The 22,968-nt window shown below is 36.8% G+C and overlaps 1 protein-coding gene across 2 annotated transcripts in view; it reads right to left on the minus strand.

Moving 5' to 3' along the window:
* Window positions 1-22,968, minus strand: part of BTAF1 (B-TFIID TATA-box binding protein associated factor 1) — a 73,615-nt gene that overhangs the window by 24,424 nt on the left and 26,223 nt on the right. The window contains exons 5-18 of one of the 2 annotated variants that reach the window (XM_087964236.1): window positions 21,991-22,139; window positions 21,460-21,596; window positions 19,852-19,963; window positions 18,770-18,838; window positions 17,420-17,509; window positions 14,177-14,272; window positions 13,915-14,091; window positions 12,136-12,276; window positions 11,902-12,026; window positions 10,118-10,238; window positions 9,050-9,154; window positions 7,926-8,075; window positions 429-571; window positions 135-309 (exon numbers count right to left, since the gene is read on the minus strand). In XM_087964236.1, the coding sequence (XP_087820362.1) occupies window positions 135-309; window positions 429-571; window positions 7,926-8,075; window positions 9,050-9,154; window positions 10,118-10,238; window positions 11,902-12,026; window positions 12,136-12,276; window positions 13,915-14,091; window positions 14,177-14,272; window positions 17,420-17,509; window positions 18,770-18,838; window positions 19,852-19,963; window positions 21,460-21,596; window positions 21,991-22,139 (1,790 nt within the window). Of the gene's footprint in view, window positions 1-134; window positions 310-428; window positions 572-7,925; window positions 8,076-9,049; window positions 9,155-10,117; window positions 10,239-11,901; window positions 12,027-12,135; window positions 12,277-13,914; window positions 14,092-14,176; window positions 14,273-17,419; window positions 17,510-18,769; window positions 18,839-19,851; window positions 19,964-21,459; window positions 21,597-21,975; window positions 22,140-22,968 lie in introns of both variants that reach the window. The other variant, XM_087964235.1, reaches the window with a different exon arrangement.

The following is a 22,968-nucleotide window of genomic DNA, read 5'->3' on the forward strand; positions in this document are numbered from 1 at the left end:
TTATCTTGCGTATGGATTGTTATCTGCTGATGGGAAAAGGCGTTATATCTGAAAATTAGAAGCTTTATTAAACAGAGGCAGGAAATGGCTTAAAATGGAGAATGTATGTTTTAATGGCTGTACTATTCTCCTACCTTCTGCAAGGAAGCCCACTCACAGATTACTAATGCAACGCTAAACCTCTGCAAAGCTGACTTGGAATTCAGGTGGAAAAGCAAGAGTTGGGCAAGTGATTCCCCTGGCTTGATTTCTTGGGAAGCAGCATTCACGCTGGGATCACAGATGCAGCAGCAGAGGGCTCCAAGTAATCTGGAACAATATATTTCTGTTAGTTGGGTTACAGTGTTTTAGGCCATTTAATTGGAATCACGTATCTTGACTATAAGTTCTCTCTTGTTTAACATAAAGATTTTCAAGAATAAACTGACTTTGCAGCCATCATCCGAGCTCTCATAACAACAAAATCTCTAGTTGCTGGATCTTCAATGATGCTTTCGGCACCAGCTATGTATTCTTGGACCACTTCTTTGGTCTGGGGTTGACTTGGACGCAGCTTCCCACCTGACTTTTCCTGTGAAAACAACACACCTGCTGTTAAGAGAGGACCTATGTTTTTATATACATACACACAGCTTTTCTTTTTATATTTGGAACAGTAATATTTGAAATGTGCATTTCAATCACAGATGAAATCGATACAGGAATATAGTAGGGACCTAAATTAAATATAATATAAACATGTTCGTTGTCTCTAATTTTGGACAGGATAATTTCAAACCCGAGCATATGCATACAAATCTATAACAGCAATAGGCTTGTAACATTAGCTGTCTCCAGTTCCCACCTGTGTTCTAATGCTCTGAAATTATAAAACAGCACTTGTTATCCAACTGCAATTGCTGGCTAAAAGGCACTTATATGCTATCATGATGCACACAACAAAGAAAGAAATGCAAGCACAAGAACATATCAGACAAAAGGCAAATATGGATTTGCTTTCCATTTCCAAAGTTTAAACAGAGGTGAAGCTTCATTTGCCCATTTATTCTTTCCTTCTTAATAATTACAAATGCTTCAGACTCCTCTCCTTTCAGAAAAATTAAAAGCTGTGATACTTGATTTTTTTTTATCTGTTTCATCCTATGGCTAAAGAACGAACCTGTTTTCCTTCTTGTTTGAAGCTTAAAATTTGACAAATGCTAGGTTTTTAACTTGGACATCCATTTGAGTGAAATCTGTGTAACCTAATGAAAATATAGTATTGAAATATAGTAATGAAAGTATAATATAGAAAATATAGTATAATTTCAGTTAATTTCCGAGGAAAGTGACAAGGGGGCCAGGAGATATCTCAATTCAAACCACTCCTAGTCTCATCTTTGTAACCAACCAAAAACTGGACAAAGCCATGTCCTCACATTTGACCATTTCACTGAATTTTTGGTAGCACCATCTCAGAGTAGAGTGTCCAATTAAGTCAAATTAATCATTTATTTTAATTTTACTTTATTTGGTTTGGTTTGTCAATTGCTTACAAGATAATAGGTATAAGTAAAAACATAGTTATGAATACATGGATACATATTAGAAAAATAAAAGAAACAATAGGACAGGGATGCTAGGCACATTGGTGCGCTTATGCACGCCGCCTACAGACCTCTTAGGAAAGGGGTAAGGTCAATAGTAGACAGTCTAAGGTCAAAATTTTGGGGGTTTGGGGAAGAAACCACAGAGTCCGGTAGAATGTTCCAGACACTGACCACTTTGTTGCTGAAGTCGTATTTCCTGCAACCAAGTTTGGTGCGATTAACCTTGAGTTCGTATCTATTGTTTGCTCTTGTATTGTTATGGTTGAAGCTCAAGTATTCATTGACAGGTAGGACATTGCAGTGTATGATTTTATATACTATAGTTAGATCGGACCGAAGGTGGCGTAGTTCTAGGTTTTTTAGGTCTAGAATTTCAAGTCTGGTAGCATAAGATATTCTGCAACAAGTAGAGGAGGGGAGAACTCTTCTTGTGAAATATTTCTGGACTTTCTCAACTGTGCTAATAACAGATACGTAATGTGGGTTCCAGACTGATGAGCTGTATTCGAGTATTGGTCTAGCAAATGTTTTGTATGCTCTAATTAGTAGTGTAATATTACTAGAGAAAAAGCTAGGTAAGATTAGGTTAACAACTCTTAATGCCTTTTTGGCTATGTAGTTACAGTGGGCTCTACACTTACATCATTAGAGATGAGTACTCCAAGATCCTTGACAGAGTTTGGATCATCAACAATGTCTTGACTATTCAGCCTGTATTTTTATTTTCTGACTTTTTTTTGCCAATATGTAAGACAGAGCATTTATTTGTTGAGATTTGAAGTTGCCATTTGTTTGACCATTCTGATACATAGTCGAGGTCTTTTTGAAGGGTAGCAGTATTGTATGTGGTGCTGAATAGCTTTACATCATCAGCGAAGAGAACGCAGTTGCTCTTAATATGATCACAGAGATCATTATAACATAAACCAACCCAAAAACCCAGAAAAAAACCACCAGAGTACAGAGCTTCAAGAAGGACTCGGAAATTACTGAACTGCTTTGCTTCTTGCAAAGCTTTTCGTCATTGAGGTCTGACTTTTATCCCTTATGGGAGGGACAATCACCTCCCAACCTTACTCCCAAAGTCGCCCCCTCTACTTCAGCTGCTCTCGCCTTCTAGCAATTCTGTGCACACGCGCACTGGGAACAGGCTCCCTTGGGTCCTCTGCTTCGCTGCTGCCAGACTCCAAAGGCAGCACTCCACTCCCAGATGGTCCTGGCCCCATCCCTGCATCAGGTGCAGGACCCTCGTTGAAGTCCTCTCCAGACTCCCTGACTGGTTCCCTTTCGTCCTCACTGTCTGATACCTCTGCTGTCTACACTGGCTGCCAGCAAACCACAACAATAGATTGCCCAGAACAGGGGTCTCCAACCTTGGCAAGTTTAAGCCTGGAGGACTTCAACTTCCCCAGCCAGCGCTGGCTTGAAGTCCTCCAGGCTTAAACTTGCCAAGGTTGGAGACCCCTGGCCCAGAATACTTCTAGGCAGTGACTCAAAGCAGGTAATTGCAGCAGTTCGCTTTTGAGGTCAACAGAGATGACCCATCAGACTGGGTTTCTTAACTAGGTAGCTGCAAAATGGGAAGCCAAATGACTTGATTTCCCTAAACTATTTAAAATACATGCAGCCTAGTGAGCTTCCACAAGCAGCCTCTACTCACATTGATAAGGTAGTGCAAATCCTAGAAAGTTAGGGCTATGTTATCACAGACCCAATCTGAAAGTAATAAAATGGAAAGGAATGGAACCTACTAATTATTAGCCCATCTGTTGGCTACTTACTACAAGTAAGCTAGATGCAAGACATAAATCTAAGAATCTACTGAATAGGCTGGGATAATGGAACAATGGTGCATTATGGCAGAGGAATAAACTGGTATTAGGGCAGGAGGTCAACGGTTTTATGTATTATTTATTTATTTGGCATATGGCAAGTATCTTATAAAATAATCAATACCACACAAGGGGCTTTGCACATAGAGATGGATGGCAGAAGAAATTTAAAATATAGTATAGATGATTGACTCTTGATGGGCTTCTGTTAATGGGAGTACAAGAAAGATAAGGTCAAGCCATTAATCAATGTCATCTGGCCCTCCCACTGGCAAATAACCCTCTCTTGGTCTCTTAGGATACATAAAGAGACAAGCTTTGAATTTTAAGACTGACTTAAAGCTTAGACTTGGCAGTTGTTGCTTTTCTGCTTTATTGGGGCTTCTTTGTTATCTGTAATGATAAACCTGCTTATTAAAGAGCTGCATCCTTGATTCTCTGTCTACTAGTCTTCCAGTTCGTATAACAGCCTCAGTGCAGCCTGACAGTTGCTATGGATTAGGATGTCATACAAAAATATCTCAAGCCACTTTAGATGTTATGTAAATTATCTAACCAGATCTCAACTCCAAAAGGTTAAGCAAGGCTGTGCATTAACTTCCCTTCTGTTTAACTTTTTATACAAATGGCACTCTCTGACAAGAAAAGAATGCCATATGTTTAAGTGAGCTAGGCATACTCCTTGTATTCAGATGGTGCAATTCCACTGATAAATCTGGCAGGCCAAAGAAACATATACTCCAAAAATGTGGAAGGCAAGTTAAAGCTGCCACAGAAAGCCGGGTCTAATGCTTGTCCAGAACCATAAGCAGCAACTGCATTCTAGTTGTCCTCCCACCAAGCTATTTAGTGTCAAGGTGATCATGCAAACATTTTTCTCCTTTCAAATGTGTTTATTTGGTTAGGCAAACTGTCAGTCCAAATTTATATAAGCAATTTTAGACACTCTGTTGTATTTCAAACCTCCATGAACACTTACTTGGGAATGCCATCTCCTGAGACCAGACCTCATCCATATTATTTAAGTTACTGACATAAACTAAGATTTTTTTCAACCAACCCCTGGCATTTCTAACCCTTCATGGTGGTTTTATTTTACCTGGGGGCGGGGGGGGGGGGAGGAAGGAGAAATATACAACTGCAATTTTCTTTCAAGGTTTTGATCCCATTTCACCTACACAGAGCTGGGATAATCATCAGAGGACAGAGATCAGATATATGAGTGATCAGAATGAGCTTTTTCTCCTGACAGAGTTTAGACAGAAGAGGCTTATAAATGGTCAGCCATTTTTCTCACAGGTGCAAATCAAACAAACTTATATATTATTGTTGTTCAATACTTTCACCTTGGATTCTACTGGAAGGGAAGGTCAGTGGTGTTTCTAGTGATCAAAATGTTTCCCATTGTGTACATTAAAAAATAGAATCCATGGGTCAAATTTTATTCCCATGTCCTTTCTACAGGATATTGTGATCAATGTATATAATTATGGCAAGAATTCAGGAGGAAGCATATATTACTAAGAACCAATGGAGTGAAGTGATTCAGCTGTTGGATTAGAAGCAGGGCGTCCTGATTCCAATCTACTGTCAGCAACAGGAGCTCACTGGATGACTTTGGACCAGTCATTTTCTCTTAGCTCAGCCTACTTCATAGGACTATTGTGGGGAGAAAAAAATAGGAGGATGGAACACCACGTATACTTTCTTGAGATCCTAAATGAAAGGCAGGATACATATATAATAAAATAATATTACTTCTCTCCTATTAGAGCAATGTGTTATCAATGATGTTGCTGAATTCAGTCATATAAATGAAGCACAGTTACTTAAAATTCACTGGACTTGTATAAAAAAGGGGGGGGGGGGGGGGGGGGGGGGGGGGGGGGGGGGGGGGGGGGGGGGGGGGGGGTTGGGGTTGGGGGGGGGGGAAAACTCCCTCCAAGGTGGGCCCAGGGGATATGAAATGTTCAGGGGGGATAAAATCTGTATTTCTGAGATAAAGTATCTAAGACAGAGAACACTGGCAGGAGAGAGGCAGGGCTATAAAAATTGGCAGCTAAGATGGAACTGGGCAGGCTGATGGGAAGGAAGGAGAAAAACAAGGGGCTGTGAGTATCCACAGGGAAGTCGGGAGGTGTGAAATCTCATGGGGTTGGGCTTTTTATTTCCATTATTTCATTAATTTTTGTTAAGAGTTTGTGCTTATTGTATATTTTATGTACATTGTATATATATATATATATGTACAAATGTGGTTCAATGTGTATTAAATACAACATGGAAAATGGGATGGTTTTCTAAAAAAAACTGAAAAAGGGGGCATGATACCAAAAAATTGGAGATTATTTCGTTCCAAATATTAATTCTTGTTTTTTCTTATTCTTTCTCCTCACTTCCAATGCTTCCTAGTAAATACATACCTAAACTTTATTCTCATCTCAGGAAATTCATTTTTTGAAAAAGGAGAAGATTGGCTTCAGGTTAACAAGCTAGATGCAAAATAAGCAAAAGACAATCCTGTTTGTCCTTGTATTTCTCAATCTTTCTCCAAACTCTTAAATTGCTTATAACAGGCCTCCTTCAGACATTAACTTGTCTATGCCACAAAGGAAGAATAGAACAGTTTTGGTTTTCTAGAATGTGACTGACTCTCACAGACAGAACATACGAGCCCAAAAGATGAAGAGGAAAAAAAGCACGGAGTGACTTTGAAAAGAAGCTTTTCACAAGATGTATAATCTATGGACAAGATGCTTGTTTCTTTATGCTCTGCTCTGCTCTGCAGCAAAAATAATGTTCAATTTTCAAAAGTACAAGAGACTTAATCTTATTCTATGTGAAAAACAGCTTGCACACTGTTAGACTTAAAAGAAAAAAAAAAACACTTGGCACATAATGAAAGACGCTGTATTTACTTCCAGTAGATAAAATATAATATTTGAAAGTTGTCCAGCACAATTTGAAAACCTTAGTATTTTAAAAAAGATATGTGCTTGCAATGAATACAAGTAACAGCAGAAAATAAATAAAAAGTAAGATATTCAATATTTATATCAACAGTATAATTTACAGTAAAGAAATGTAGAGGAAACAAAACAGGTAGCATAGCCCCTAGAAGCTTAGACAGACACTGCAAAATTAATCTGAGTCAATAGCTACCACATGGCAGTATCTCAAACAACACAGCACATATGGGTGTTAATGCTGCTACCCCTTCTCGAATCAGATAGAAGTTAACTACTTTATTTAGAAATAAAAATAACACTATATCTATATATTAAGTACTGTTTCCTATAGTGTATATATACAAGCCATTTTAAAGGGACCAGTATTACATGTCTAAGCATCAGACCGGTGTTTTTTCAAACTTGGCAACTTTAAAGACTTCAGCTCCCAGAATTGACATCACTACCATGTTGAGAAATTTGGTGGGCCCCAGAAAAATGTCACCCCTAGAGCACCCCCCAAAGCAATTTATCCAGGCTGTGCAGGAGCACAAGGCTGCGCCGCCCACATGGCCTGCAGGAACCCTTCACGCCCACTCACTCCGTACCCGGCAAACTTGCCTACTAAATTGCTATTTTTCCTCCCCCCCCTGACCATCAGCTGTTCTGCTGTGCCAGGAGATTTAGATTAGCTAGGAAGCAGGAAATGGTTGGATTTCTTGCTTTCTAGCTAGTCTTTAGATCTTCAGCTCTGCTTTTAAGTACAGCTGAACCTCCGTTAGGACTGAAGTTTCTATTATTCAGTGCAGACTCATGGCAAGCAAATTTGAGAGACTCAGCTAGCTGATGGCAGATAGAGAGATCACTGAATGATTCTGTGAGCAACTCAATCTGCCTGCCTGCTTTGCCTGATTTTGGATAAAAGTTGCTCTTTTTTTATAAAAAAAAATCAATATTTACAAACATGGTGTATTGTGAGTTAATTTTGTGAGTTTGCTTGCTAGCAAATTTTATGAGTTTGCTTGCAAGCAAATTTTATGTGACAGACTGAGCTAGCTGATGGCAGATAGATAGATCTCTAAATGAATCTGTGATTCTGTGAGCAACTCAATCTGCCTGCCTGCTTTGTCTGATTTTGGGTAAAAGTTGCCCTTTTTTAATAACCCCCCCCCAATATTTATATAATTTTTTATAATATTCACATATAAGCCATACACAGCTAGTCACATGACCACCAAGCCACACCCACAGAACTGTTAGTGGTCCCTGGGATTTAGTCTGGTGGTCCCTGAGGTCCAAAAGGTTGGCGACCTCTGGACTAGGGAATTCTGGGAATCGAAGTCCACAAATCTGAAAGTTGCCAAGTTTGAAAAATACTACCTCAGGGCTTGAGAAGGAAAACGTTAATCATCACTATTAGTAAAATACTGATATACAGGACTCTTCAGTGCAAAATTGGGGGATCTCTACAAGACAAAGTCTGTCCAGCATTGCAAATACCCTATTCAAACAGGCATATAGTAGTTAAAGCAATACTTTGTTTCTTCAAGTCTGACCTTCAGTTTGGCTTTCACCTCCAGCAACATATTTAAATCAATAGGCAAATGAGAAGGCTGCATCATCAGGCAGAGCCAAGCTCCCATCCATGGACATGCAGCAGCTACCACATACTGTAAAGAAGCTTTGCTCAACAATTCAAGCCACACCTATTAAAGAGAAAGAAAGAAAGCAAACACAGTCAATTTAAAGATACTTACTATTCTTAATAAGTCAGTAGCTTAAGAGCAAAACCTGTAGCACAGGGGTGTCAAACAAAAGGCCCGTGGGCCAGATCTGGCCAGCAAGGTGCTTAGATCTGGCCTGCGGGCCCGCCCTAGAAACAGTGAAGGACCGGCCCTTGGTGCCTCTGCTAGTGAAAATGGAGCTTGGGAGGGCCATGCGCATCCTCCCTGAGCTCTGTGTTTGCTGGCAGAGGGTTGCAGGAGGCTGTTGTGGATGAAAACGGAACCCAGGAGGGCTGTGAGCGGCCTCCACAGTTCTGGTTTTGCTGGTAGAAGGATGCAAGAAGCCATTGCAGCTCAAAATGGAGCCTCGATGAGTGAAGTTGACCTGGCCACACCCACCCTGGCCATGCCCCTTGGCTCCCGAGGTCAAATACAACCTGATGCAGTCCTCAATGAAATTGAGTTTGATACCCCTGATCTAGCACATAACAATTATTTTGGTATGAGTTGTAGCAGTTATTTTTCAATATAATAGTCAACTTCAGATAGAAAAGCTAAGAGTTGTATCTGTAATACCATCATCCTAAATTACAATTAACATTGATGGAATATTTTTTTCTCTTTTCTATTCTCAATATTCTAAGCCATTTAAATAATAGAATGTTAATAACTTTTAAACAAATAATAAAAGCATCAATGTGGAAATAACAAAATGTAATAAGATTTACAACATAATAAAAAGGAGAAAAATGCATGTTCTAAAACTATTGTGGAACATTATTTGTTCCTCAGTGAACAAACTATATCCAGACCCTTCCAATTTCAGTTCTACAGAGTTGCATTTCATGCATGGTGCTCATAATATCTAACAATTAATGCTAAAACTCAACCATCAGAAAAGATACACAGATTTATTAATAAGGTAAGGCAAACATAAGGCCTAATGGGACACATACCTTATGTATTAAATCTAAAATTTCTTGGTTACTTTCCAAAATACAGAACTGAAAGATATGCCTTAACATGTCTTGCAAAATGGGAGTTAGCCAGGTTGCAGATGTCTAACAGCAAAAAGGAATACATAAAATTATTTTAATTAACAGCAAACTGCTTTAACAAAACAGGTTAGAATTATCAGACTGCAATACTTCAAGTTTAAATCAATTAAATTATTCATCTGTACTATATTAGTTATATTTTTAAATACTGGATTGTTGTAATAATGAAAAATACTTTGAATGTGCTATAGAGAAAACAGAAGTGAAAAATTGGATTTCTACTTCACAAATTAAGTACAACCAAACTTCCTTTGTACTCTAATGCAGGAGTCCCCAACAGGGATGGGATTCTACCAGTTCGCACCTATTCGCTAGAACTGGTTTTTAACATTCTAAGCAGTTCGGAGAACTGGTTGTTACTGGCCTAATCCTGTAAGGAAGGCAGGAAGGAAACATTCTGGTGTTGCTTACAGAAACTGCCTCTCTGTTAATCCTTATTACATTCTTGGCAGGACTAGACTTCCTGTCTCAGGAACTTCTCTGGAGTTTTTTTCCCCTCCTTTGCTGGTACTTAGCTTGTGTGGAGTGACCGTTCAAAGTTACAATGGCACTGAAAAAAAGTGACTTATGACCATTTTTCATACTTACGACTGTTGCAGCATCCCCATAGTCATGAGAGGCCAGGCGAGGAGATGCGTGCCTCGATGTGAGTGATATTGAGTTAGCCACACCCAGCCAATAACATGACCACAAAGTCACGCCCACCAATTAAGCAACACCCACAGAACCAGTTGTTAAAAAAATTGAATCCCACCCCTGGTCCCCAACTCCCAGCCCGTGAACCAGCACTGGTCCGCAGCATACCAGCAACTGGGCCATGCAAACAAGTGCAGCCCCATCCACAAGATGCAGGCAGCATGCAAAACCACACCCCCTTCCAGTCCGCAGAAAAACCTTTCTCCATGGAACCAGTCCCTGGTGCCCAAAAGGTTGGGAGCCACTGCTCTAATGATAGCAATTACTCACCTGATCTTGTGTAGACAACAGAGTAAACAGAGTTTCTAATGCTGCTTTTCGGACAGAAGATATTGTGTGATGAAGAAATGGCCACACACGTGGTACCAGAACTGTGAGTGACTGCTGAATACTAAAACATGGTGGAGGAAAAAGAAAGATAAAAAATGAGTCCATAAATTAGTCAATACATTTTGCAATGCATATTCATATTTTCAGGTTGAAAACATTATCGTTTTGTTGATACAAGTCAGCTTATGTAGCCTACTAACATCTACTCAACTGGTATTAAGCAGTTCAAACATTTGTCTCATTACTATTTTTAAAAGCTTATTTTATGCTTTAGGAAGATCCCCCGAACTACTCTAAAAATGTATAGAAATGTAAAGATATTCGATAAATGTAGAGAACTCGATCCTAATTCACTGTCAGCCTTTTCTGATTTGGGGTCTCTCTCGGTCCAACGTATCCCACATGTTGGTTGTTTCGGGGAAAACTGGACTAGAGTGCTATTTTACCTTGAATGTCTGGAGGAAAGGCATGAGACATATCTAATGAATAACGAATGCATTTTTATGTAAAACCAGAATGGGAATACTTATTATATTGTTCAAGGATATAGAGAAGAGACAACTGCATACCACAGGAATCATGTGATCAAAGTAGTATGAGTAAATTTTGCACCCATTCCATTTAGCCACAGTGAGGTAAGCTACGTTTTTAAAGAAAAATATTCAGAAAGAATTAAAAAATAAATAATTGGATTGCACATTTAATTAAACAAGACTTGATAGGGCAGGGATTACAGGAGAAAAAGAACTGTTTGATTCCCAATGAAACTATTAAGCACAGAGCTTATGTTTAACTCCGATATTAAAAGTTGGGGGAATTTAAGGGTGAATCCCCACTCCCCCACAATACCCCAGATAAAATTGCATGTATTAAGTAGTCAGAAATGTAGATGACTTTCAGGGAGGAAATGAAACATGGACGGGAGGTGACCTATCTCATGTGGGGGAGGGGTTTGGTGAAATGATCATGAAGAAAAATTCTATACTTCATAGCATTTTATGGATTTACACTTTTTAATATACATTTGCTGCTTTCTCCCTGTGGTGAAAGAAAGGATTCTATCTCTCTGCCACAAAAAGTCCTCCAGAAATTTTATTGATCTTAGAGCTGGCAGCAGGGTTATCATCTTGAATCCCCCAGTACTAAAAAGGCTATGCCATGGTGCAATACATGTCTATTGTTTATTATTTTTTTACTGAACCAATTTACAGTGATTCAGGGCAACTGAATAAACCATCCACACAATACAACCCTCCTCAAACAATAATAAGATATATGCTGAATCGCAGCTGAGAGCCGTACTAACACAATAACATCTCTGTGATGTGACTCCTAAACCTCCTGACCCCCACCCCCCATGTCCAGGATCACAGCCAGGTTTTTAAGGGTTTCTGGGATACCAGAAATGCCCAAAACATTCCCGAAGAATCCATGTAATTTAAAAGAAAAAAATACATTTTAAATATTTTTGGATGATCTTGGGTACACTTATGATGAGTATAGGAAGATGAAGCAGGGAGGAGACTAAATGCATGACCTCAGGTGTTAAAGCAAATATATTATCATTATCATTCCTATCACACAATTCAAAACAGCTAAGGCAATATGTGCCTGCGCCAATGTATTAAAAATAATCTAAGATCCATTCTGCCAGCTGCACAATAAATAAGGTTGGCGATCAAGATTAAACAAGGAATTTCAACTAGAAAAATTACATAGATTACCTGCATCTTTGGACCTGAGAATAAGTTAAAAGGGATGAAAGAAGGGTCATGATGCTGTTTGTGGAAGCTGTCAGGTCATCTAAATCTAGAAGGGCATCCCACAGTATATTAAGAATAAAAGGTACCTAAAATATGAGCAGAGCAATGAAAAATGCATGAGGTCAAATACAGGACACCTGGGACTTTCTCCAGAACCAAGCCAATAAGTACAGAAATATTAGCATCTCTACTTACTTTCTCTGGCTGGAGGTGGACAAGGCTCTCTACGACTGGCACCAGAGATGCTGCAGCAACAGCTCTAACATCATCATCTAAATCTTGTAGTCCTTCAGTGATTGCAGGCAAGACTTTAGGTAGTAATGTTTCAATCAGATCCTATAAAAGTAAGATCTGTTAAGCTTAGGATCCAAGGATAAAAGAGATTTTGAGCCTGTGGGGAGAACTGTTTTCCAGTCATGTTCTCTCTCATGCCCATATCATTCTATTCAATAATGAAACCAAAACCTTATATAACTGATAGGCCAAGCATTAAAAGTAAACTGGAGCCACCTCAATAAAGTTTGGAAGATCTCTCTCTATATAAGCAGATTTTAAAAAATACCCCCTTCTTCGCCTCCTCTAATAGGCTTGACGAATGTATGTCAACTAGATTTATACAGTAGATTAGTTGTGGCAGTAAAATGGAAATTGAAAAATGAAGACTTGGAGAAAAAAAAACTCATGCCAGTCTAAAAACTTGCTCTGTGCTTGATAACCAGACAAAATAGTAGAGCATCAGCTGAAAAAAAAGAAGACAGCAAACTAGTTGTTCCATCTGCCTAAGAATTTAAAGCAAATATCCCAGAAGTGAAGAATGGGAGGGAGATGAAAGTCGCAATAAGAAAACAAATAGGGAACTTTTTCTGTTTTCGTGTAAACTATCCCTCAAATATAAAATCAGTTTTGGACTTTGTGGGATAGAATTAGAAGACTATTTCATATTTCTTCTCAAATTATAAATCCTCTTATCAGCTGCCTGACTAGCCAATATATGTTTCCTGCTGTTCCATAGTTTCTTGAGCTCTTAACAAGAACAGGTGCCCTAGAGATACATGACAAATTGTGCAGTTGGATCTGTTTATTTATTATTAATAAAGCAACCATTAATTTATGGTTAGAAATGATTTATGGGGCTTATTTGGAATATTAGAGAGAATTTTAAGCTCTCAAGTAAAATAAATTTAACCATAATAATTCCCCTCTGTGAAATAAAGAAACATTTAGGATAGTCCACATCAAGCTGCTCATACTATATCTCCAAAATTTAGCAGCAAAAAGTAGTAACATGTTTTTGTTTTCAAAATTAAGTGAAAGAATCACAGTAGAAGCTCCACATTTCCTTTTTTTCCTCTTAAACACCCCAAATTAACATTTTAGGCCAATTATGTTCTTTTCCATAATTTAAAAAAGAATTTTGAAAAGGATTTTAGGAGTGAAAATGTACATGTAGAAAATAAATTGTTCTAATTCTCACACTTAAAATGTTCCTCCAAATGGATGATTATAAGTTTTTTGTTTGCAAACGAATTCATAGCATGGCTTGACTTATAAAGCTTTGCATGTTTCAGATCTCAATATCCAATGGAACATGTCCTTCCATGGACAACATCCACATGTTAAAATAATTATTATATATATATAAAATAATGATGTTTTTCAGTACTTCTTCACCCTATTTTGATATATTCCTTCTAGGATTTCACTCTTTAATTTCAAGCTTTCTCTTTTTCTTATTTTTTCAAGTAGGTCATAACTTTGATCATACATGACCGATTATAAGTCATCTATAGTTTTAAGGTTTTTTACTTCAGTTTTGATGATGTGAGTTTTTTTAAAGCTTCCATGTCCAATGTTTGAAATTAGCATTTATCTGCTATTAAGAAATTCACATGTATTTTACAAAAATGGCTTCCTCTCATATAACTACAAAAGTCAAGCAAAGCAACAAAAGTTTGAAGAAAATTTAATAGTTACCTGACGAACTGCTAAAGCATACTTTATCCCTAGAAGGCCTCCATGCCTTACTTCCCACTGCTCTTGTGTAAGTAATTTTAGCAGGATAGCAACAGTTTTATGAACTCCACTCTCATTCATATGTTTCAGCACTACTCCCAAAGTTTGAGCGCAAGTTTCTCGCACAGGTGCCACTACCTGAGATTACAGGAAAACAACACTCTTGTAGGTACAATTTAAAAAATGAGGGTGTGCAATAGAATTGTTGAAAGTGCATACTTACTTCATCTGAAATAAAATCACCAAATCTGTCTAAAGCAAATACACAAAGAAGTCTGATAGCCAGATCTTCCAGCCAATCTTGGTGTTGTTGAATCATCTGTTTATCAAAGAGATTTTAAATTGGTGAGAAATTAAAATATTTCCCCTGGGTATGAAGACTCTCATAAAAGCAATTACTTATTAAACCTTGAATTAGTATTTAATGCTGCATTATTTGGTACTGTTGATAAGCTTCCAGCAGAAATTGTTAGAGATAATCAACAATGAAATAGGGAAAAGATAATTGTGTTTTTCTATTAGACTGCTGTATTATAAGATGCACTAAGAAAGATTACTCTGTTCATGGGAAATTGTATTTATTTAAAAAGATAAGGGCATTTATACTGTATGAGAAAAGATACTAACCAAACTCCATCAATGAACAGTGCTAGGACTTCCGGTTTGAGCCTTTTCACGGACAGACTGAAACCGCGATCGTGCGCGGTTTCGGTCCGTGCTCGCTGCTGGAGCGCCCCGAGCCGGCTGGTTTCGGGGCAAAGCCACCCCGTAGAGGTGGTGAAGAGGGGGGAGACTGCCAGCAGGGTTGAAGAGACGCATCTCTCCTCCTCAGCTGGCCATTACTCCCTTTCCCGAAGGCGGCTTGCAGCGGTGGCCAGAAATGGCCACCTCAAAGAAGAACTCGACCAGAAAAGAATGTGCAGGAGGAAGATAAGAAGAGAAAGTTTTGGTTGACCTGGTTAAACTGCAAAAGCAGTTTTGGTTAAACTGCAAAAGCAACAACTAAGGTACCCTGCAATTTAAACTAAAAAAAAAAAAAATAACATTGTTCCCAAAGAAGACTTTGAAGCAGCGAAGGAGAGAGAAAAGGGAAAGGATTTGGATTTTTTTTCTTCTCTCCCTTTCCCTATACTGACAGCTAAGAGATTTAAATAAGAAATTGAAAAAAAAAATCCACTTTGACATCAATAGGCATTTAAGATGAAAATAGAATGTCAAAGGGATAATAAAGATTTCTGGATACTTAAAAGCTTTTAAAAGCAGGAAAGGAGAGAAAAAGAATAAAAGGGCAGGATCTGGAAAAAAGGGAGGAGACTGCCTGGAATTAAAAGGAATTTACAGTAAAACCTCAACAATACTTCTAAAAGATACATTTTAACTGAAACTTGGAAACAAAATAGTACAACCCCAGGAAGAGAAGGTGAAAAAAGAAGCATGAAGAAACAGCTTGGGAGTGTTTGGATTATTTGGTGATCTCTGGATTTTTGGTTATTGCATTTGAATGACTAAAATCAATCGGGTGGTTGTTTAAAAGTGTTTAAAATGGCACTACTTTTAGAAGAACTGAAAATGGAACTTAAAAAGTACAAAGAAGATGCACAAGAAGGGTGGTTGTTTAAAAGTGTTTAAAATGGCACTACTTTTAGAAGAACTGAAAATGGAACTTAAAAAGTACAAAGAAGATGCACAAGAAGGGAGAGGTTCTTTTGGCTTCGTATTTAGAAATGGAAATCTGGAACTATGAGAAACAACAAGAAATGCCTGCAGAACAAGAAGATTGGGACAAAGAAGAAGCCATCTTTAATGAACAAGTAATTTTATGTGGGGAAAAAAGGAAAGGGGGGAAAGAGAATGAAAAGTTTAAGATTTGAAAAAACCAAGAAAAGGAAGAATAGTTTGAAAAATAAGTATAATATTAGAAAGCAACAGAAGAGAGGAATACAGAAGAGAGAATTAGAAGTAGAGAGACAAGGGGGTAAGAAGGGGAGGGAGAAGAAGAGAGGGAAGAAGGAAAAGAAGTTATAAAGGACAGAAACAAGATATGGAGAAACAGGGCCTATTTAGAGATAATGGGTGAAAATTTAATTGAAAAAGGGATTCTGCAAAGGTACATAAGATAGTATTGTTATATTAGAAATAGAAATAATTTTAGAAAATATGAAACAATGTATGATTAAAATGATGGATAAAATAGTTATTGTAATCTAGTGAAATGTTTGTTAATAAATGAAGGAAATAAAATGAATGAGAGAATTGAATTAGGAAAGGATGGGAACATTTTAATTATTTAATGTTTTATAAAATATAAGGGAAGAGAAATAGGGGGGGAAAATTAATTATGGAAAGCTTATAAGTGTTCCCAAGGAAGTATGATATTTAATTGAAAAGAAATGTTAAAGATGTTAAGATTTTAATGAATATTAATGATAGAACTGAATTGGAATGGAATGAGTGTTTTAATTACATATATTTATAATCACTTTTTAAGAATATAGTGTGTATTTTAAGAATGTACCAAGCAGAATTCGATTGGAAGTTATGTATTATATTGAATGTTATAACCTCAAGGTATATATTGAAGCTTAAATAAGAGCTGAATGGATAAAATTAAAAGATATAAAGATATACTCCAATTTGTAACTACAGGAGAAAATTTGTTTAATGAGAAAAGAAAATATGAAATTGAAACAGGACAGACAAAAGTATAAATATAATGATTTGAATTGAGATAAGATAATTAAAATAAAATTGAGAAAATTAAGAGAGGAGAAAAACTATGTAGAAAACGTAAAACAGTAGTAAGATATGGAATAGAATATAAAAGTGAGCATGAAATTGAGTTTGTGTCTGTATGAAGAAGTGTAACCCGGGACCATGCTATTTTCAAAAAAAGATGTTTTATTTGTATTATGTTTTTTTTTTGTGAAAACCCAAATAAAATTTTTTTAAAAAAAAAGAACAGTGCTAGAGAATTAGTGCAATTCTGAAGTGGTAGACTAGGTAGCATACTAGCAAAAGAATTGTTCCCCAAATTAAAAGAAAAGGAATAAAGAGGAAAAGGTCTTCTATGTACAGCTTTCACATTGTGCCATGATAGCTTCCATCTGAACTTGTTTACTAAAACACTCCGTGAAAATAAAGCATAAAACTTTACCATCTGCTCACCTCCCAAAACAGTGATATAATCGATTCTTCAACATATTGTACTTTTATGTATAAAACCAAATAATAGATACAGAATCTGTATCAAATTCAATCATCTTATAAAAAACTCCATTAACACATAAACATTCTGAAGATCAAGACAAACTGATATACAGTTTTGCACTAACAATAGAGATCTTAACCAAAATGGAATGTTGGGTTTGATGCACAGAGCTTAAGCCTGCAACGAGATGTCCTATTCACTTTTTTGGAAAGCTGAAGACATTGCACTGTGAGTGTACAAATTCTGTTTTGAGCTTACCTCTTCTACAGTGCTGTCTCCCATTTTACCGCCACTTTTCCCATGCGCTTTGAGTACCTCTCTCAGTCCAACACCTGCACCATGACGGATCTAAAAAAACACCGAACCCCCGCCTCAAACATATTAAGATTCTAGAACTATAAGAACAGAATTTTTCACCACACAAGATTTATACAGTCATATATAAACACACACATACACAACCCTATCTCTTTATTTTTACTCTTGGAGCAGCTAACTGGAGTTTGCTGTAATGTCAAGAGAACACTGATTATCCCTGCCTAAAATCTTACTTTCCTTGTGACCTGATTTGCGTTTATTTTTAATGTCCTCCTCTTAAATACTCGCATTAAACAATGCAATGCAGATACTAAAGGGAAGGTATGTTTGACATAATGATGCACATTTATCATTCTACTGTCATCATAATGAGGAAGGGATGCCTATGTTTTTAAATATATGGCTAAATTTATTAAGGGATAATTCATCCTACAACAAAGATCAAAGGAGCAAAACAGCAACAGAAAAGCAGATTAGATAAAATTGAGAATTTGTCAAAAGTTAAAATCAAATGAAAGCATAACAAAATAAATACAATTTTTGAACATCTGGAACTTAAATGAAATCAGTGTGCAAAAAGAGTATTTGTCAGGTCCACCACCACACTGTATTTCCAAAACCTAATCCATCTTTTGATTTAGACATCTTTTTTAAATATTCAAACCACTAAATATAAATATTCAAACCACTAAAATTTGAATGAAAGCAGTCTGAAGTAGTGGTTAAGGGCATCAAGTTAAAAACCAGAGAACCATGAGTTATTGAACTTTCCAAGATATGAATATAGCTGAACCACTGAACTGCAATGACCAATAAACGAACTTGTTAAGCAAACTAAAAATGACTTATGTAAGAAAAATATGCATATATTCCCAAAGTAATAACATAACAATATTTGAACTGATGTCATGCCTTGAAGAGAGTTTATAAAGGAAACATTCATTTATAACTGGTGGTGTGCTTCCATTAGTATAAACACTTGTTATAACTTGTTAACTATGTTATTAGGATATTTATGTGAGCAACTGCTCCAATTATTTCACCATTTATTTTAGATGGTGTATTTGTATGCAATTGATTGGTGATACAATAAGCATAAACAAATTATAGGTTGTTGGTTCCCAGCTGTAGTGCCAAAACATGGAATGTGCCTGTTCTCAGGAAATTTTTCCTCTGGGAGGAAGTTTAAGTCTTTTTCTGGGCTTGCTCTAGCCTGAATGCACCCATATTGTAGAATCATCTCTTCCTTACAATCCAGTTATTATCAAGGACAGAGAAAGAAACATTTACCTCCCAGGATGGATCAAAGAGATCATTACATACTTCTTCACAAAAACTTTCCAAAGGCCATTCATTGCTCTAAAGGGAAAAAATGATTGTTAATTGAAGTTATGCTTTTAAAAGTGAGGTTGTAAAGTGATGTATTACCATTTACATTTGGCATAATCCTCTGAGCATAATTTGGAAAAAACCAATTCTACACAATAATGAAAGTAATTAATATAAGGATTTAAGATATGTTTTTGGTCTAAAAATCCTTCTCTAGTCCCAACCTCTTCCTACCTCAAGTGGACAATTGAAGCAAGAACTCTCTGTTTCCCACTTCCCATTCTGAACCTCTTCCTTACCTCTAGGTCTTGAATCTAATGGTAGGCAAGGCCCAATAAGGTAGCCCTTGACTTATGACTGTAACTGAGCCTGAAATTACGATTGTTAAGTCATGGCAGTCATTAAACAGGTCACCATGTGACTGATTTTATAACTGTTTTGTGGCAATTGTAAAGCAGAGGAAATGTCATGGTTGTTAAGTAAACATGGCAGTCGTTAAATGAATCCATTTTATTCAATGAGCATTTTTTTGCTGCAAGCCAATACTGGTAAATATTGGTAACTGGGAAAAATGCTGAAAATCTTACTTAAATGATTGCTGGATGTTGCAAATGGACATAAATGTGAACTAGTTGTCAAGCACCCAAAATGTGATCATGCGACCTGTGTGTGTGTGTGTGTGTGTGTGTGTGTGTGTGCAGCAGAACTCCAGAACTGAGTTATAAGTATCTTTCTGAGGATCCATCATAACTTCAAATGGTTGCTAAGCAACCAGTTGTTAAGCAAACTTTAAACGATCTGAACTGGCTTGGCATTAAAATGAACCATTCAAACTGAAAAAGCTTGCAGTCCACACTTCAGCATCCTTAACTTCTCTATTTTGCTTTGATTACTATTGCTTTTAGGGGGAGAAACTAATGTCTACAATGAGCAGGATTTAATGGAGAGTGTTATTTGTTTTAAAAAGAAAATATTTCATTTCAAGTAAAGAAATCAAGTAATGATTTTCTGTCAATTAAATATATTACGAAGACTTTCTGTACCTCTTCTGGAACATTATCAACTAAAAGTTTGGAGTCAGTTGCAGGTTGACTGATGATAACATTTCCAATTTTTCTTCTTTTTTCTTCTGGTTCACCATCAGTGCTGTCATTGCTAGAAAAGATATTGAAATATTTGTCAAAATACTGCCATAATGATGGTCACATTACACCAAGGTGTCCAACCTCGACAATTTTTCGACTTGTGGACTTCAACTCCCAGAATTCTCCTGGCTGGGGAAATCTGGTAATTGAAGTTCAAAAGACCTAAAATTGCCAAGGTTGAACACTCCTGCACAACACTATCTGTACTTATACTACAAACAAATTTGCTATGATGCTATTAAAATCATTTATATTAGGGAAAATATCTTTTATAAAGATATTAAATTATCATTAGCAAATGCTAGAATATGGATAATCAAGCTATAATTACTGAGAATATTCCAAAATCAGAAACTTCTAAAAACTGAAAAAGGAGAACTGCAAGTAGAAATAACAGCACCAACAGTAATTCGTAAATGCTGCCTTACTCAATTTACTCAATCATTACACTCTTGATAATATTTTACTTCAGAAAATCCAACAATACTATTGGAAATTATGGTAATAATGACTCATGTTCTGATGGCTGATTCATTATGTTAAAAACATACACAGAATAGGAGGCTGTCTCGTTAGTGGAATGCATATTGAAATGCAGTGACCTGAATATACATACTATAATTAAGGTCAGGAAAATAAGGCAAATTGAGAACAATTATCAAGATTTTCACCATGTTGACTGAAACAGAACAGTAAGATGCAGGGAAACATGCAGAATTGAGAACAATGAAATTAAATGGACAAGATAGCTCCCCATAAAACTATATTTTTTTAAAAGATACAAAATGAAGTATAGTTATGATCACAACTGAGGCTGGAATCTTCTGTTGGTGAGTGAACTGGTTAAGTAAGATGTCATGTGATCAATTCACTCAACAACCCAGCACTCCCCACTCCTGGCTATAGTTGTTATGATCTCCTGGGAAGAATGAAGTAAAAGGCAGAATGAAGTAAAAAAAAAAAAAAAAAAGCTGGCTGAAAAAGCAGGATCTTGGCAGAGAGCATTTCCAGCAGCCTGAGGCATTTGCAGCCAATACCCAGAAATGAAGAGGGGGTTCTTTTGTTTCTGGCAGTTGGTTGCAAAGGCCCCATGTTAAAAATCCTGCTGGGTTTCAGGATGAACATTAAAAAAAAAAAAAAAAGACATCATATTTAAAAAAATAAGCCAAATAGGTTCTCTTAGCAGGCAACAGTGGCTTGTGAACTTCCCATCTGGTTTCTCAATTTTCGGAAAGATGGCAGGGTAGATTGTAAATGCAGGTCACATGATCACAGGGCGCTTGTCAGAAGTGCAAATGCGTTGTCAAGTGCCCAGATCACAATCATGGGAGTCTAGGACTGCTGCAACAGTTGTAACTCTGGGCACAGAGTCATAGTTCCTGGCTGTATTTGTCAGGAAAAGATTCAACAAAGTTTCCCCTGATGCCTTTTGATTAAAGGAGGTTGGACTAGATAGCTTCTAAATCTTGTCCAACTCTTGAATTTTTAAAATTCTATTTACAGTACCTTTTTTCATTGGTCTCTACTGCATCTTTCGATCTTTGTTTTGCAAACAACTTGGCCATTCTTTTAGCCTTATTTTTTTGTCTGCTACTCATTCCAGCTCGAAATTCCGAATCAATCAATTCCGCAGCTTGGAGAGTCTGAAAAGGTTTATAAATTTAGATGAATCTGAGAGAAGCAAAATTTTATTCTGATCATGAAAAACAACTTTCCCCCCTCCACCTCTTGCTGCAGTTACTTATATTTCTCCCAATCTTGCTAAAGAAGTTGTACGGCTTTTTAGAAGAATAGGAGGAGCTTGAGATGCAAAATTACCCTTGGACTAAAGCTTACATCAATGTTTTGATCTCACCAACCTGTTCTTCAAAAGGAGAACAGATGTCCCTCAATCTGCAAAATCATTTCTAGTGATAATCTTGATTGGCCTTTCTAAAACAGTATTTATTTGCAGCTTACAAAGAAATAAAAAAAATCCACTGCATACGTCCATGCAGTCAAATAGCCTGAAGTTTTACCTACAGGTTGTTTGTGTACCAGAATCGATGAAGCTGGGGTGTAGTCCAAGTCCTCATCATTGAACAAATCTTCTGTGCTCATTCCAATTGCAGCTCCCATATCAAGGCCAAGTTTCTTTTGAAGCAGTTTCCTTTGTCGGGCTATTCTTTCTTTAGGATCTACTTCACCTTAAAAGGGATAACAACCTATGTTCTTACAAAGCAGGTCTATATTTTTCTGAAATAAAGTACTGAACACATCTTTAAATCTAAAAGCTCCCCCAACCCTTAATAGCTTAGCTTTCTCCAATCATCTTTATAACAAAAGAATTTTGTACAAAGTACACCAAATAGTTCCTGATTATTGCTATGTTTGGTTTGCAAACTATATACAGCTTTTATTGTTAGAACACTGTTTGAAAAGAAAAACTCTCTCTCTTTAGAAGTGCTATTATATAAGGCCTGCACAATAATTTACTTTGCTGCTACGTTATATTTTTCAAGCAACTAATATTGTCAAGGTCTTATTCCATTATTAACTTTCGGTAGCTTACTCACTACAGAAAAACAAAGTTCTGAAAAAGCTTATTCACAATTCATATGCGCCTAGAATAGAGCTTGCAAAACATACCCAACTATTTCATTCAAAGACACTAGCAGAAGATTATGTTTAGAGTGTATCTTCTATGAAATGAAAGTCTTCTTCCAATGATAGAAAAGTTTTTATACAGAACATGCAGCATTCCTTCTCTGTTGCCATTCTTGAATATATATCTGTTCCTCTCCTCTCTCTGAAAGAGCCCTGAAAACCTGGTTCTTCCCTCAGACCTTGGGTTTGGTCCTATGTTATTGTTTTTAAATTATTTTTCTTCCATATGTTTGGGTTTTTAAGTGTATTTTACCCTTGATTTTATTGTGTGCCACCCAGAGTTGTATGGCCTTATAAACTGAATAATATAAAAAATAAATATTCTGGTCAGTAACCGTAACAAGAATATTCATTCATTCATTCAAAATA

Source organism: Notechis scutatus, chromosome 4 (genome assembly GCF_049901735.1).
Source record: "Notechis scutatus isolate UNSWTSFEM ecotype Mainland chromosome 4, rNotScu1.2, whole genome shotgun sequence".
NCBI lineage: Eukaryota > Metazoa > Chordata > Lepidosauria > Squamata > Elapidae > Notechis > Notechis scutatus.